General features: G+C 40.5%; 1 protein-coding gene across 5 annotated transcripts in view; it reads left to right on the top strand.

The window, feature by feature from the left end:
- LOC140343672 (golgin subfamily A member 1-like) overlaps positions 1-16079 on the top strand; it is a 322269-nt gene that overhangs the window by 25843 nt on the left and 280347 nt on the right. For all 5 annotated transcript variants that reach the window (XM_072430480.1, XM_072430483.1, XM_072430478.1 and 2 more), the window contains one exon: positions 5125-5222. In XM_072430480.1, the coding sequence (XP_072286581.1) occupies positions 5125-5222 (98 nt within the window). The remainder of the gene's footprint in view (positions 1-5124; positions 5223-16079) is intronic.

Below are 16079 nucleotides of genomic sequence, written 5' to 3'. Positions count from 1 at the left end.
TTAGGCTGAAGAATATGACAAGCAGCTTTTACACTCACATAGCGATCACACTGCGCTGCCGATGACATTACACACTGTGTATAAACGTCACAGACAGTGTTTTTATATAGAATACGGACAGTGATGAGAGGGGGTCACTGTCTGTCTTGTCCCCATCTGATATCACATGCATGATGCTAATAAAGCATCACCACATTTTTAACATTATATTAAAGAGTGACTTTCTCTGTTATGTAATGGAAAAATGTGCGTTTTTTTTTTTTTTTTACACTTTTGTGGAGAGGAGTTCTCCCCTTCAGTCTTCACTTCCATTTCGTTAAGCACTTATGGCCTGTTACCAATCCTAGGTGCCCAGCACTACTGGCCTGTTACCAATCCTAGGTGCCTAGAACTTACTACCTGTTACCAATCCTCGGTGCCTAGCACTTACCGCCTGTTAACAATCCTAGGTGCCTAGCAGTTGCCAGAAGTCACTCAGAAGGGGTAAATGTTTTTGCTGCTAATATGAGCTAACTTGTTACACCACATTCATTATACTATTACACTACCACAAGGGATTACACTCTTAAAACTTAGAACACTAGTAAGTTGGGTCACAATACACAGCATAGGACAGTTGTGGCAAAATACATAGAATAGAAAAATTAGATATACTAACGGGGCAGGCATTACAAAGTTGTAACAAATAATTGGGAGAAGGTAGAACACTGAAACAGTAAGAGGTTACTGGATACCCATGGCATAAACAACTGGGAGCACTAAATTTGCCGTGTTTTGCCACACCCCCTTTTTTTACCACCCGGCTACAGCTTCCTACCACCCGGATGAAAAAAATTTCTGGGGAGAACACTGGCTAACCCTAACAGCTAGTAGTGCTGGGGAGGGAAACGCAGGAAGGAAAAAAGATAATTGGTAGTCATGGGCCATTCTATGATCAGGAGGACGGATAGAATAGTTTGTTGCCCGGATCCCTTTAGCCGAATGGTTTGCTGTCTCCCTGGTACCAGGGTTCAGCATGTGGTGGACTGAGTGGACAAATTATTGGGAGGGGCTGGACAGGACCCAGCTTTTTTGGTCCATGTTGGAAGCAATGACAATATAGATAGGAAGATGGGGGATCCTTAAAAAATCAGTTTAGGACGCTAAGGTTTCAAGTTGAAGAAAAGGACCTCCAAGGTTATGTACTCTGGAATTTTGCCTGTGCCATGCACAGGAAAGGCAGAGGTAACCGCTAAACGCATAGCTTAAGTCCTGGTGCAAAAGGCAAGGTTCATAGAGCACTGGGCTGACTTTTCATTGTGGTACAACCTGTATGCCAGAGATGGTTTGCACCTAAATGGAAGGGGGGCTGCTGTGCTAGGGAAAAGATTTAGGGCAATGGCTGAGGGATATTTAAACTAGGACAGAGGGGGATAGGACAGGTAAATAAGGTGGCAGAAAGGTTAGTCAGGGGTCAGACACTAGTGGAAGGTGGATTTAGGGATAGTTGGGGGGAGAGTTATGGATAATTGTAAGGAGCTTCCCATGTTAAAAACAAACATTGGATATTGCATTACTAGTTGTACTGAAAAACAAAAGGATTTGTCAAACAATGCTGGTAAATGCAGCAATGGTCTAAAGAGCCTGTTCACCAATTCTAGAAATCTAGCAAACAAGATATTGGAGTTTGAAGCCTTAATTAGTGAGCAGGATTATGACTTAGTTGGCATTGCTGAATCCTGTCTTTGTTCTTCGCATGACTGGGCTCTCAATATTCCTGAGTATACTCCCTTTTGTAAAGACAGAGTCAAACAAAAAGGTGGTGGTGTCTGCGTGTGAGAAGTGATCTAAAAGTGAATGTGAAAGAGGAAATTGCGGATGGAACAAGCGATGAGGTTGAGGCATTATGGGTGGAGTTGAATGTGGGGTTGAATAACACACAATTAATTATTGGAGTTTGCTATAGGCCCCCCAGTGCTAAGGAAGAAATAGAAAATCAACTACTAGCGCAGATTGAAAAAGCAGCAAAAAGTGGAAAGTGTTTTAATCATGGGAGATTTCAGCTACCCTGACATTGACATTGACTGGAGTAATGGCAATACAGGAACAGCAAAAGTGAGGAAATTTGTGAATTTAATGCAAGATAATTTTATGGTACAGTTATAGAAGCCCCAACTAGAAATGATCTTCTGTTGGACTTAGTTCTTTCTAACAAAGCAGAGCTTATAACAAACGTGCATATAAAGAGAATCTGGGTAGCAGTGACCATAATTTGATTTTATTTAATATAAGCCGTAAACAGGAAGCAAAAACAGGAAAGATAAAAACATTTAATTATAAGAGAGCAAATTTTCCATTATGAAGGGCGTGTCTCTGTGACTTGGACTGGGAGACAATATTGTCTTCAAAGAACACTAAATAGGAACAGGAATGGGAATGTTTCAAGTCTGTTTTACAAAAGCACACTGAAAAATATATTCCAATGGGTAATAGGTTTAGGAGGCTAAAAGTAAACCTATGTGGCTCACAGCTTATGTTAAAAAAGCCATAAGGAACAGGAAAAGAGCATTCCAAAAATATAAAAATGAAGGATCATTTGAAAACCATAAAGAATATACCAAAAGATGGAAAAAGGAGATAAAATGAAAGAAAGATTGCAAAGGAAAGTAAGGCAAACCCCCAATTTTTTAAATAATATATTAATAGCAAAAATATTTTTGGGCATGTAGGCCCCTTAAAGGATGTTGCTGGGTTGGTAACTGGGGATAAAGAAAAGGCAGATTTACTAAACACTTTTTTTGTAGCTCTGTGTACACAAAGGAAAATGGCAGAGCTCAAGTCCAAATTCATATTAGCAATGTCACTGCTCTAAATGAGTCACAATGGCTAAGAATTGATATAATTGAAACAGCTGGGAAAAATTAAGGTTGACTATGCACCAGGACCTAATGAATTACATCCACGTGCCAATATTTCTAATTTCTAGAAACTCTTTAGTTACTGGCAAGGTACCGGTGTATTGTCATAAGGCCAGTGTGGTTCCTATCTTCAAAAAAGGAGCAACGTCATTACCAGGTAACTTCAGACCGGTTAGTTTTAACGTTTGTAGTTGGAAAGGTCCTAGAAAGTTTGATAAAGAACCACATAGAGGAGTTTCTGCTAGAAAATAATATTATAAAAGATAATCAGTATGGCTTCACGAAAGGCCGAAGCTGTCAAACAAATTTACTTTCTTTTTATGAGGAAGTAAGTAAACAGGTAGACAGTGGAATAGCAGTTGATATACTGTACTTGGACTTTGCTAAAGCATTTGACACTGTACCCCCATAGACGGTTAATATGCAAGTTAGAGACAATAGGTTTAGAAAAGTCAATCTGTAAATAGAGATAGAACTGGCTTAAATCCAGAGACTTGTAATTAATGATTCATACTCTGAATGGTCTAAGCCTTAGACTCTAAGGTTATTAGTGGTGTACCCCAGGGTTGGGACCTTTACTGTTTAACATCTTTATAAATGATAAAGAGTTTGGTATTTAAAGTACCGTTTCTGTGTTTGCAGATGACACCAAACTAATGGAAGTCCATACAGGATGTCTATAATCTACAAGCAGACCTGGATGTACTGTTTGATTGGGCAGCCAAGTGGCAAATGACATTTAATATAGATAAATGTAAAGTTATGCACTTGACAGCTAACAACATGCATGCTTCATACTGTCTAGGGGGAATGCACTTGGGGGAATCAGGATTGGAATAGGATCTGGGGTGCTTGTAGACCATAGACCTAATAATAGCAAGCAATACCAGGCTGCAATATCTAAAGCTAGCAAAGTAATTTCTTGTTTGAAAAGAGGAATGGACTGCAGAGATATAGAGACATAATCCTGCCCCTGCACAAAGCATTTTTCAGACCACATCCGGAATATGCAGCCCAGTTTTGGGCACCAGTTCACAAAAAGGATATTGTGGAATTGGAGAGAGTGCAGAGAAGGGTAACTAAAATAAAGATTTCTTTGTATTGGACTCAATACAGCTATTTTGTATGAAATTCAATACCAAATTATTTGAATTTCCCTGGAGAATGTCCCGAGGACAGGTAAAATCCACTTCGGGTCACACTCGGGAATACCGCGGGGGATGGGGGGGGGGGTTGGGTGGCATAAAGAGCATGAATTTGTAATTATTTATTACCTTTATTTGCCCTAACTCTTGAACCTATAGAGAAAGAATTCTTCCATAATATCACTATTCTTTGAAATGAACCTTGCTTACCTTTTTCTTCACCTGCCCTAATCTTTATATCAAGAGCAACACTACCAACTTTTCAATACTTTTCTTTATATATCATCCCCCACTATCATTTTCCTCACTGCATGTTCCCCAGTACAGTTTTTTCACCTCAGAACTTATCAGATATCCTAGAATTTGCTAGAATTACAATCCCTAACTGTACCAATCGTTGGACACGTGTAAGCGATATGTCTTAAAAGCCACATACCTTGGATGATATCTTTGATGGCCAATGATCAATTATGACTTTGGTATATTGATATCAATACTTTTCAATTCTTTGATACACAGTATTGGTCACTTGCCATTGTCTCCCTTGAAATCATGAAAAGGTGAAACGTGTTAATAGCCAAAACAAACCTTTGTACACTACATGGACTGCTTTTTCTTGTATTTCCCAATATATGGGTTATATACTATTTTGTTATTAACATGGCAGGTGAACTGTGTATAAATGTGACTCTTTGCTCCTACATAAGAGCTTAGTTTAAAGGTGGCAAGTGTCAGATTGTTAGTAAATGTTTTTATTGAAATATTAGATGTGAAACACATCCACATTGACTAGCTGGCACTTGTGTCTTTAAACCTAGTTTAAAACAGTATTATGTTCTCCAGGCTGTGGCAGCAGGTGGAATAAAGCTAGATGACCCTGTAAGTAGCAGTAAATCATTTATGCTCTTCCCTCATATCAGCATATTCTTTGTTTACACATTTAAATGACTCCCAGTCCAGTACCTCTCTCACCCAAACAGTTTTATATATATTTAATCTGTTATTTAGTTGTTTACCCTGCAGTCTAGCTGTAAAAAACATTTATAATTTCAGAGCACAAACTTAATTTTTTTTTTTATTAGCAACAGTACGAAAGTTTCAAGAGCAAAATGAAGCCCATCAGACACGCCAAGCCAAGATGGCTGAAGAACATGTCTTGGCCCTTGAGAAGAAGGACCAGGTGAGTAATTTTCATTTTATATAGAGTTACACCACTTCTGTGATGCTGTTGGCATTTTGAAACCCTGGTGTGTTAAATTTTTGGCAATAGTCAACAAGCAGAATTTCATTGTGGCGCAAGATTGTGCCACTATCCCCCCTCCCCCCCTTCTTTCAGATGACTTGTGGGGGACACAATGCCTAGATCATAATATGATCCAGGCTTTTCATAACTTGTGAATATGATATTCATGTTTATGTGTTTATTGGACATGGGCATAATGTTATAACTTAAAGCAGACAGAAAGCAGACATGAGCTGTGATGACAGCAGAAAATCAGGTGTTGATTTATTCTTGGCTACCTATTTATGATTGTATGCATTGCTGATATGAACAATTTCTTGTTTTTCAGATGCTGTACTTTAAAAAAAAAAAAAAATATCTCGCTTGTTTTTCGCATAATACTGCTTGATCTAATCAATTTGCTTCCAGTAGATTTCAGTAATTTATCTGACATACTCAGACCCCACTTGCAGCAGTGAAGACATTAAAGCTGAACTAAACTGAAAACAAAATAATTACATTTACCTTTAAAGCGTACCTGTACTCACGAAATCAATTATAATCATCTGAATGCTTTTTTCTTCAGCTTGCTTTCACCTTTAAACACTAAAAATAAGTTCTGTCCATACGCCCACTCTCTATCACCTAGGTGGTGAACTGCAATCTCGGAAACGCCATCCTTGGTGGGACTGTTTCTGATTCACTCCTACTGCCCTAATTATGAAGATTTTATTTTCTTTCTTTCTGGGACTCTCATGCCACTCAAGTGCAACTGCTTCGTCGGCAGCTGCTTCCTGCTTCTTCCCAACTTGTGAGCTCCGCGTGCAGTGAGGGAAGGGGGAGTGGGTGGAGGAGAAGGTCAGGAGAGGAAAAAAACGTAAACTTGCCAGTCACAAGCTGGCTACTTCTAAACACCTTATAAATCATATTTTTCACGGATAGGCATTGACCCAGTCAGTGCCACCAGGGAAGACTGACATTTTACTGCAAGTAAGTGAGAATAAATTATTAACTGAAAGACTAATTTTTGAGTATAGTTCCTCTTTAATCCTGCAGGTTCCTCGATGGCGCTGGTCCTTCCCATGATTCGGACCACCCGTCATCCTGGAATTCTTCTTCATCCCGGCGCTGGGGAAGTGCTGGGCCCTACCATCTTCTTTCTTCACTTCCTTCTTCCGCCGTCTTCTTAGCATGTCACCTGATCTTGCTCAGGTGCGAGATCGGGTGATGTAGCCCGCTGTAAAAGGAAAAAAAAGAGAGCCGATTTCAATGTGCTTGTATGAGATTGGCATCTCTTTCCCTTAATATAAAAAATGCCCTGGGACCCTCCGAGGTGTCATAGGTGACATATTGGTAGTCTCTACAAGGCTCTGCGCTCTCATCGCCTCAGCGTTCAAGACTGAAATGGGAAGTGTGTTGCACTTAAAAAAATAAATAACATTTTCCCTTTACAAGTAAGGGTTGTCTACCCTTTTATGTAAAGTGAAAATTTGGGTATGCTATAGCAAAGGAAGTTGGTGATTGGTGCAACACTATCTGACTGTGATGTTGCATCTGTCACATCATTTTGATCCACGGATTTAAATTTAAATACATTTTATCTAGATATTTCACACTTCCATTCCCCCTGTAAAGAGGAGGGAAGGAAGTTCCTTAGCATACCATTAGGAGTTGGTGCCTAGGGCACAATAGTCATAGATGCTTTTGAGGTATTAATTGAATCTTCCAACTCTCTTTTTATGTGTATGAGCAGAGGGCCTTAAACACATTTGAGAACCTACAGTTTGTGGTAGAGTCTCATTGGATTGGAAACATTTTAACTAACTGTAAGCTAGACAGCTTTTAAAGGAGCAAAAGCAAAAAGTGTAAATCTTATTCCAACATATGGCCACACCTATGAATTTTTTTTCTTGATGCATTTTACATTGAAATCAGGAGAAATGGTGGTTTCCACATTTATTCCTTTTTGTTTTTCATTTTCTGTATTAAGTTTAGCTTAAATGCACACCCCAAGCATGCTATTTAAAAGTTATTTGTATTTTCAAAGTTGCCAATATAATCAAGCTGAATGCAAATACCCTGACCCTCCTAAGGTGTAATGAATAGCTTTTATACATGTTCCTGTTGAAAGTGCCCAACTTTCTTATGGCCATTTTTGATAGTAGTTTGTCCATTAACTATGTGTATATATATTCTTTTATATGCATATTAGTGGAATTGTCAATTTTGCAGAAATTCTTTATTTCAAATCAGTGAAGCTCATTCATAGTAAAGGCCAATCACTTTTAGGACATGCTAGTCTTATCTTTGATCAGCTGCTAAATTGCACATGTGGGAATGAACCCTGACCTTTACATCATGTACAGAATTTACAGTGGTGCTTGAAAGTTTGTGAACCCTTTAAAATCCCCTGGGACAACAAAAGTGCAAATTAAATACTTAATTTAATATGCACTAGGGCTTATTTTAGGGGATGTCTAATTTTTCCATGAACAATATTCCACAATTATTCTGAAACAAAAATCACCATTTATTCAAATATAGCCATGTCATCATATTCTGGAAAATCATCATAACTCTCCGAACCCTGAAATCCATCATGAATTTCTTGTAATATTCAGGAACAAAAATCAACATTTATTCAAATACAGTCATGTCATCGTCTTCTGGAACATCATCATAACATAATCAATCATAATTGTTTGTGCTGTAACAGGATAATATCACAGTTTAAAGGTATAGTAGATGTTGTTGGTGTCATGCTGATCTTGGCCTTACTTACAGCAGAACTTTTTTCAGAATAAGGACTTTTATAGTTTTAGATAGACTGGGGTAGGGTTAGAACCTGGCCACTATTTAAATAGACTTTTTTTAATGAACTGTAGCTTATTTTCTGCATCCTCAAAAATACAGAAAAATCACAATAGGGCTTATTTTTGGGTAGGTCTTATTTTTGGGGTAAGTGGATAGCTATTGTTCTAACTGTACTCAGGAGTTGTTTGATCGTTAGATGAAATATCGCTAATTCCTGTGGATAATCTGTAAAAGGGTTATGTCAGGAATAAATTAAAAAACTTTGTTCCAATAGGATCTGATAGATTTACAGAATCAAAGTAGGTGTGAGAGTGAGCCAGTTGTGCCACACTCCCTCCAACAACTTGCATATTGATTGGGGAAAAATTTTGATCATTTGAGATACCACTTACTAAAAATTTGTTCAAATAGGTCCCATTTAGTAGCATTATAAGATTCTTTAAGGGACCTAGACCAGGAATAGTGAGTGAATTGTTTACCAAATCTCTAGACCATTTTTGCATAGTGGAGTTTAAGAAAAATTCTATATTTCACTGAGGACATTATAAAATGTTGATATGGTTTTCCATTGTGGGTGAATTTGCTGATGATGGGTAAACCATACCCTTTTTGTAATGATACAAATTTTTTTAGGGTTTTTGAGGTCAAATTATCTCTCAATTTGTTGATGCTGCATGTTACCCAGCGTGATAGAGTAAGTTGGGAGATAAAGGTTTCCAACATTTGGAGATCAGGGTGGACTGTTAAGGTGGAATGTGCTGTTGGTAAAAAAAAGATTTGAACAGGTGTCTATAAAAAAAAAATCCTACCCCCGTAATACGTTCTACCAGCTATTTGGGCATGTACAATGACGTCACAATCAGCTGTGTCTGTTCTGTCTGCGCTTGCATCTCCTATCTGTTTTTTATGAGATTGTGCTTCAGTGTGAGCTTCCTGAGAGTGAGTGTGTTCGATACAACTGCTCCCCACTCACCTTCCACTGTGAAATGATCCTATCCCTTGTACACCAGCAGCAGCATGAGACCTGTGTCTGTGTCCATGCTACTGTCCTTATCCCCATGTATAAATCCTGATATCTCCTACATCGATTGTTGTAGAAACCTGAAATTTTCATGGGGTTCATGATGTATGTATGTCCATTTTCTTCAGACCCCTCCTAGCCATTGTCTAAACCAACCCCTCTATCCTCACCTAACCAATTTCCTACAGCCAAGTAAACGTCCTCCTGACTATACCCTTGTAACAGTTGCTACACTCTACCAGCAGATTCTTATATTCAGCTGATTCTTTGAACATAATCCAAGGTGCCCAGGTATCCAGAAATATTTTGTTTCTTTTATATAGATCTGCAGCCAGATCCTCGATTATCCTTGTTTCATTGACTCTACGTATCCACATGTCTAATGAGAGGTACGTTGGTTTTCTCCACATAGAGGGAATACAAGCTTTGGCATCGTTTAACAAAAATGTAACCACCGATTTGTCGTACACTTTTTGAGGCCAATCATTAAGGTGGAGAAGAAAAAAACTTGGGTCATTAGGAAATGGTCTCACTAATAGATCTTGGCAAATTTTCACCCTCAAGCCGTGGGCATGTACAGCAAATATGCAGCATCGTGCCCCTGTCCCCTGCACATCTCCAGTAAATATCTGGTTCAGTAGGGAAAACGGTGTGCAATTTGTCTGGTGTCTTATACCAGCATGTGAGGATTGTGTACCCCATTTCTTGGGAACCACTATGCATAGAACTTTTGTGGCAGTATCTCAGTACATTTTGGTTCTGGGTAAAGCTTGTTTCCAACTCCCTTTCCCACCCCTTTAGGTAGGTAAGCATGTAACCCTCCGGTGACATATTTAGGAGAGAATATATGGCTGATAGGGCATGGCAAGAACTCATGTCACCAATAAACATCTTTTTTGTAACACGTTAATCGCTTGTCATACCCCTCCTCGGGTTGTAAAATTTTAAGAAAATGGGAAAGTTGTGCCGCCTTCCAAAAATCTAGCTCATACGGAAGAGAAGGGTTTAGTAAATCTACCAGCGTACGCCACGTTCTTCCAGTTATAAAATGTCTCGCTCTGGTTAGTCCTTTCTCCCTGAGGGCACTAAATCCACCCAATGGCATACCAGGTAGGAACCCTGGGTTGTCTAATATCGGTGTCAGAGGACTAGGATGGGGCGATAATCCCCTACAAATAAAGTACTTCCCACAAACAGTAATTGTAGCTAGTAATGTGGGATGTGCCTTATCCAGATATTGACTCGGCTTTTGGAGCCACGGCAGTGCTTAAAGGGGCACTTTAATAAAGACCTGTCCCGTCTGTACCCATAGCTTGGAATCTCCCTAGTTGATTGCTCTCACCAAATGGGGAGCAGCATAGTACAGGTTCAGGTTCGGGGCACCAAGGCCCCCCTGCACTCTTATCCATTAAAAGTAACTTTCTATTCAAACAAGGACTCTTGTTTCCCTTGATGAATTTGTATATCTTTGCGTGCATTTGTTTTAAAAAACTTTGTGAAATAGTTATAGGGCAGGGGTTAAAGCAAATATAGCACTCTGGGCAAGAGATTCATTTTCACAACCTGTATCCTTCCAAACCAAGAAAATGAGTGAGTAACTCACTGCTCCAGCTCCTTGGTCATGGACTGAAGGAAAGGTGAGAAATTCAGCTGGAAAATGGACTGGAGAACTCTAGGTATCCAGACTCCCGGGTACCTAATCCCGGATTCCTCCCACTTAAACGTGAAATTCTCTGCCAATTGGTGTTTAGTAGGAAATGGAAGGGAGATATCCAAGGCAGCACATTTTGAGTGGTTCATCTTGAAATTGGATAGCCTGCCATAGTCTTGCAGTTCTTTTATCAGATTTGGGTCACCACTGGGTTAGGAATCAGGAAAATGGGATCGTCCACAAAAGCGGCCACTCTATTTTCCTTTCCTAATATCTGCAGCCCCATAACATTCCCGGAGGCTCTAATCCGACACAGAAAAAATCAGTATTAAAATTAGAGGAGACAATGGGCATCCCTGCCTTGTGCCATTAGTTATTGAAAAGGGGCTGGAAAGAAAGCCATTAACCTTCACCGAGGCTGACGGGTTAAAATACACATTCTGGATCCATCGCATCATCTTCTCCTCCGAGCCTATATGGTGCAGCGTCATGAAGTGCCAGTCCACCCTGTCAAAAGCTTTTTTTTGCAGGAAAGCCGGGGTCTTGGACTTCTGGGCTGAATAAATCCAATTTAGTACTTTGGTGGTGTTTTTTATTGCCCTGAAGAGGTCCTCCTCTGTAATAAGGGACTCTAGAGCCGCTGCCTCTTTTTGGAAAAGTTAAGAAAGTCCTGAGTGGGCTATATACTCTTGGATTTTGCCAGTCCTTTCTTTCTTACTTTTAAGTATTAGGGTGGAAATTATAGAGGGAATGAAAATATTCTCGGAAACCCGCATCAATATCAGTAACCTGATGAACTTTCTTTCCCTGCCTTTTTAAAATATGAGAAGCGTGATCCCATCCGTTGTGCTTTCAAAGCGTTAGCAAAAGTCCTACTACATTTATTACCAAATACGTAAAATGTACTCCTGCGTTTGGCCAGTTTGGCCTTGGCTTTACCTAAACATAGATCTGCCAATTTATCCATAAGCAGTATTATTTCTTTCCCCAACTGGTCTTTAAATGTCCTCTTATGTATTTTTTCCAGGTCCTTTATCCTCAGGATTAGGTCCAGTGTCTCCTTGGCGGCTGCTTTTTTGAGTCTGGAACTGTGCTTAATGAGAACCCCTCTTAATACAGCCTTGTGTGCTTCCCATATAATCATGGGACTCACATCTGGTGTAGTGTTTACAGAAAAATATGATGTAAGCTCCATTAGGACATCTGTTCTAATGGCCTTATCCTTCAGTAAACACTCATTAAGCCTCCAGTTCCAAACCTTCGGGCTTGCATAGGAAAGAGATACTTTCAAGAACACCGGGGCGTGATCAGCAAAGGTAATGTTCCCTATTGAACACTCCACCACTTAAGCAAGATCAGAGTGGTGGATCCAGAAGTGGTCTTTGCAGGAGAAGGAATGGTAGGACCTAGAATAGAAGGTGTAATCCCTTTCCGCCGCGTGGAGAACTATCCACACATCAACCAACTGGTGGCTCCAGAAACATTTCCCTATACGGCCCTGTCCCGGTAGACCTCTCTGTGAAACACTGATAACATAGCAGACAAAAAAGAAGCTTGTGACGTATTGGGGGCGTAAGCAGCAGCCAAGATAAGTGGTTGGTTTTTGGGTGCTTTTAAAAAAAAGAAGGCAACCTCCTATATCAAATTTAGCTGCTGATAGAGACCCAGATACAGAAGCGTTAGGTAATATGCTCACCCCTTTAGATCGGGAGTTAGGAGAGCTGCAAAGATAAGTTGTAGGGAATTCGCAAGTTCGGAGTGTGGTGTGTAATGCACGTGAGTGTGGAACCACTGTGCCACTGACTGGGTATGCTCTGGAGGGGCGTAACTAAGCCGCTGCCTGGTCTTCACTAGAGCCTCTGATGGTGAGGATAGGCTTGGGCCGCAGGGTAGCTGCCAGGTGCCACTCCAGAGCAACCCCCAGGTCAGTGGCAGCTGATCAGAGGGGTCAGGGTACTCGGTGCAAGCTCCGGAGGGGCTTGCGTGGCCAAGAGGGCGATGGCAATCAGACAAAGTCCAAAACAAGATCTGAGGTCAGGGTCAGGCGGCAATCAGGCAAAAGTCCATAAACCTAATCCGAGGTCAGGGTCAGGTGGCAATCAGGCAAAAGTCAATAAACGTAATCCGAGGTCAGGGGCAGGCGGCAAACAGGCAAAGTCCAAGGGTAAGTAAACAAGGTCCGGTACACAGCAAAGCAAACAGAGGAAGCACCTTTGCACTAGGAGTTTAGACGAACTAAAACCTTAGGATTGCTCAGGCAGCTTCCTGTAGTAGGAAGTGCCCTTAAATACTAGCAGAGATCCAGCTATAGGCTGTAGAAACAGAGGGCGTGTATGTGTTGCCCCATAGATGAAGAGAGACACACCCACGCCAGCTCAAATACCAGTGCAAGTCTCCAGCAGGAAGGAAACTCTGGCATGGAACACAGGTGCTGGGGTTACTTTACCTGAAAGATAGGACCCGGCGCCCGTGCCTGCAATTAGGAGCACCGGTGCCAGCACGACCCGCAGGGCTAACATGGTGATTTTGTCACTTCTAAAGTGTGTTTCTTGTAGAAACGCTATCCAGGCCTTGGTTTGGCTTTTCTGGCACATTCAAACCTTTAACATTGAGTGTAATAATCTTTATAGAATCAATCTTTGTATTGGTTGTTTTTCTGTTGGGCAATAGTAAGAAAAAATAGGTTTCTATTTGTAAACACAAACAATAAACGATAAAATTCCTCAGAAAAGGAGTCCGAGAAAGTGGGGTCCCTAGGAAACACCCAGAGGATAACACCCACCGGGCAGGTGCAACTACCCATGTAAGACGGGTGCAGACAGCCCTAGTACCTCTTGCTCCGCCAGGTGCGGAACCTAGTGTAGACTGTGAAGGCACCTACATTAAAGGGGGGACTCCTGCCCCCGCAACAACATTGCTAAAACAATACAAATATAACATTTTTAAAAGCTGCTTATAAAGCTTGCAAATACTATTTACTTTAGCCGCAACCATTAGTATCCGCACACAAAAGACAGCAAACAAAAAATTTTTACACAATTAAATAGCTGCATTATAGCATGGCGTAAACCATGCAGTGTGATCTGATTATTTCCCAAAGAGAACATTTCCCATTTATATACATATAAACAGTGCAATATCAGGAAAGGCCACTGGGTGGCAGCACAATCCAAGGCATTTAAACATAACACAGATATGAAATAGTGCAATAGTAATTATCAGACATTTAAAATCTTCTTATGAAATCTAAGGAGCAAAATAAGGGTTATCCGGATAAATAAGAGAGGGTATATGCCCCCTTCCAGATAAAACAATTTGGGGTGGGACGTCTTCCTTCAGTCCTCAGATGTGGCTAAAAGTCCTTTTTAGTTTTTTTCTGATTGCGCTTTCTGCGCATGTTTTGTCATTCCGAACCCTCTGGTTCCTCCAGAAACCCTGACCAGTCTGGTAATGAGACTTGTGGCAAAGAAAAGGTGTGCAAGGAACAAAAGAGGGGACCCTATCTATGATAATAAGAAATATACTGGCCAACCCTGTAATTAGTCTAGGTATGAATCAAGTAAAAAAGAGACAGGGATTTTTGGCAGCAAATTAAGGTATATTTTTCAATAAAGTACAACGTCAGTGACACATGTTTCATTACATCATTACAAAGAAAAGGTGGCCAAAAAAAGAAGGAAATAAATCTGCGATGCTGCGAAAAACTGCTGTCACCCCATCTTTGGAGGCGGTAAGGTGAAACGGGACCCCCCACCTGTAGCGTAGGCCATTTGCTCTCAAGACCTCCGTGAGAGGGCGCAGAGCCCTTCTTAGTGCTAGAGTATGGCGGGAGAGATCCTGCTTAAGCATAATGGGTGACTCCGGCGACCTAGCAGAAGTCATTGAATCCTCTTTCAGCGGGTATGACAGCAGCTTATATATGACATCTCGCACTCTGCTAGGGTCTTGAAACCATTGACCAGGAGCTCTATGGACTATTTCTATTGCAATAGGGGGGTCCCTAGTAGTGTGTTGAAAATTTGTGTGACCACAGATTAAAGGTCCGCGGGTTCTACCGACTCTGGTAGACCGCGTATTCTTAGATTATTACGTCTACTGCGGTTTTCCAGGTCTTCTTGCTGTAGTACTAGGCAACTGATAGGCACCTGGAATTATTAACAGGTGTTAACTACAAGGCCTTTCCGGCCTAGCTGTATTTCAAGCAGCAGTGGTTCCTGGCTTGAGGAAGCAGTACATGCAACTCATTTTCCGACGCTTTTATAGCTTTCTTATGGTATTCCGAGACTTGGCTTGTTAAACTTGTACTGTAGATAGAATTGTAACAATGTAATGATGTGATGAATAATACATCCAAACGATCAATATATATAGAGTTATTGAGTGTGTGGCAGACAATAATTCAGAATTTAGGACACAATCCTGTTCTTCCCAGTATTAGAAAAGATAATTTAAGTTGAGAAGTATCAATAAGGACACTAATCAGAGGTGTCAATGGGAAATATTCCTCTTGAGATTGAGGGAAAAATCCTTTTCACTCTCAAGAATTTTAGAAATTCAAGGTGTTGTAATTACTTGTTCATTTTGACGGAGTGTGTAATGGAATGCCAGTCGCTGGACTCAAAATCTAATTGAAACACAACTTTTGTGGGGAAAAAAAAATATCTTTTGCAATGACAGGCCCTTAATCTATCCACAAACTGAGACCAGCAAGTCCCTTGCTGGCTTGGATTCCTTCTGGCGCTCACCATTCTGTCCAGCACCATCTTTTTTTCTGGGTTCTTGCACATATCAACCGATCTTGCACTGTGAAGGTGTTAGATCCAGGTGACTTGTCTTCCTGGAAATGCTGTGCTTTTTTTTTTTTTTTTTCATTTCAGGAAAACCACTGATGATGTAGAAGGAGCAGCCCACAATTTCAGGGTATATAGGGTACCCTCATAGCTACTAGTAACTAAAAAACTAAGCCCCCAGTTTTAAAGAATTTTATGTAAACATTTATGTAAATTGAACATTTTGGTTGCTGTTTCAAAAGCAAGTCCGTCTAGGAACCTGAAATTGGACCCCCTGGGGCCACTTGCATTACAAAGAACATTGGCTTGTGGCTAACTCCCCCTAAAATTTCATTACTATGGCATCATCAGAACATGAACAACAACTCTACCCATCCAAGAGTGCTGCCCTGTTGCACATATTACTGGCCACTTTCAAGACTTGAACATCAATTTCTCTTAAATGAGGAGGTGTAGTAAACCAAATATGTAGGTACAAGTGGGAAACAACTTTGGCTAACATCACCCAAAACTGTTTTAGAAGATGTTAGCCACAAGTG

The sequence above is a fragment of the Pyxicephalus adspersus genome, chromosome Z (genome assembly GCF_032062135.1).
Source record: "Pyxicephalus adspersus chromosome Z, UCB_Pads_2.0, whole genome shotgun sequence".
NCBI classification, from domain to species: domain Eukaryota; kingdom Metazoa; phylum Chordata; class Amphibia; order Anura; family Pyxicephalidae; genus Pyxicephalus; species Pyxicephalus adspersus.
The sequence above is the reverse complement of the archived record's forward strand: the minus strand, read 5'-3'. Positions and strand labels throughout refer to the sequence as shown.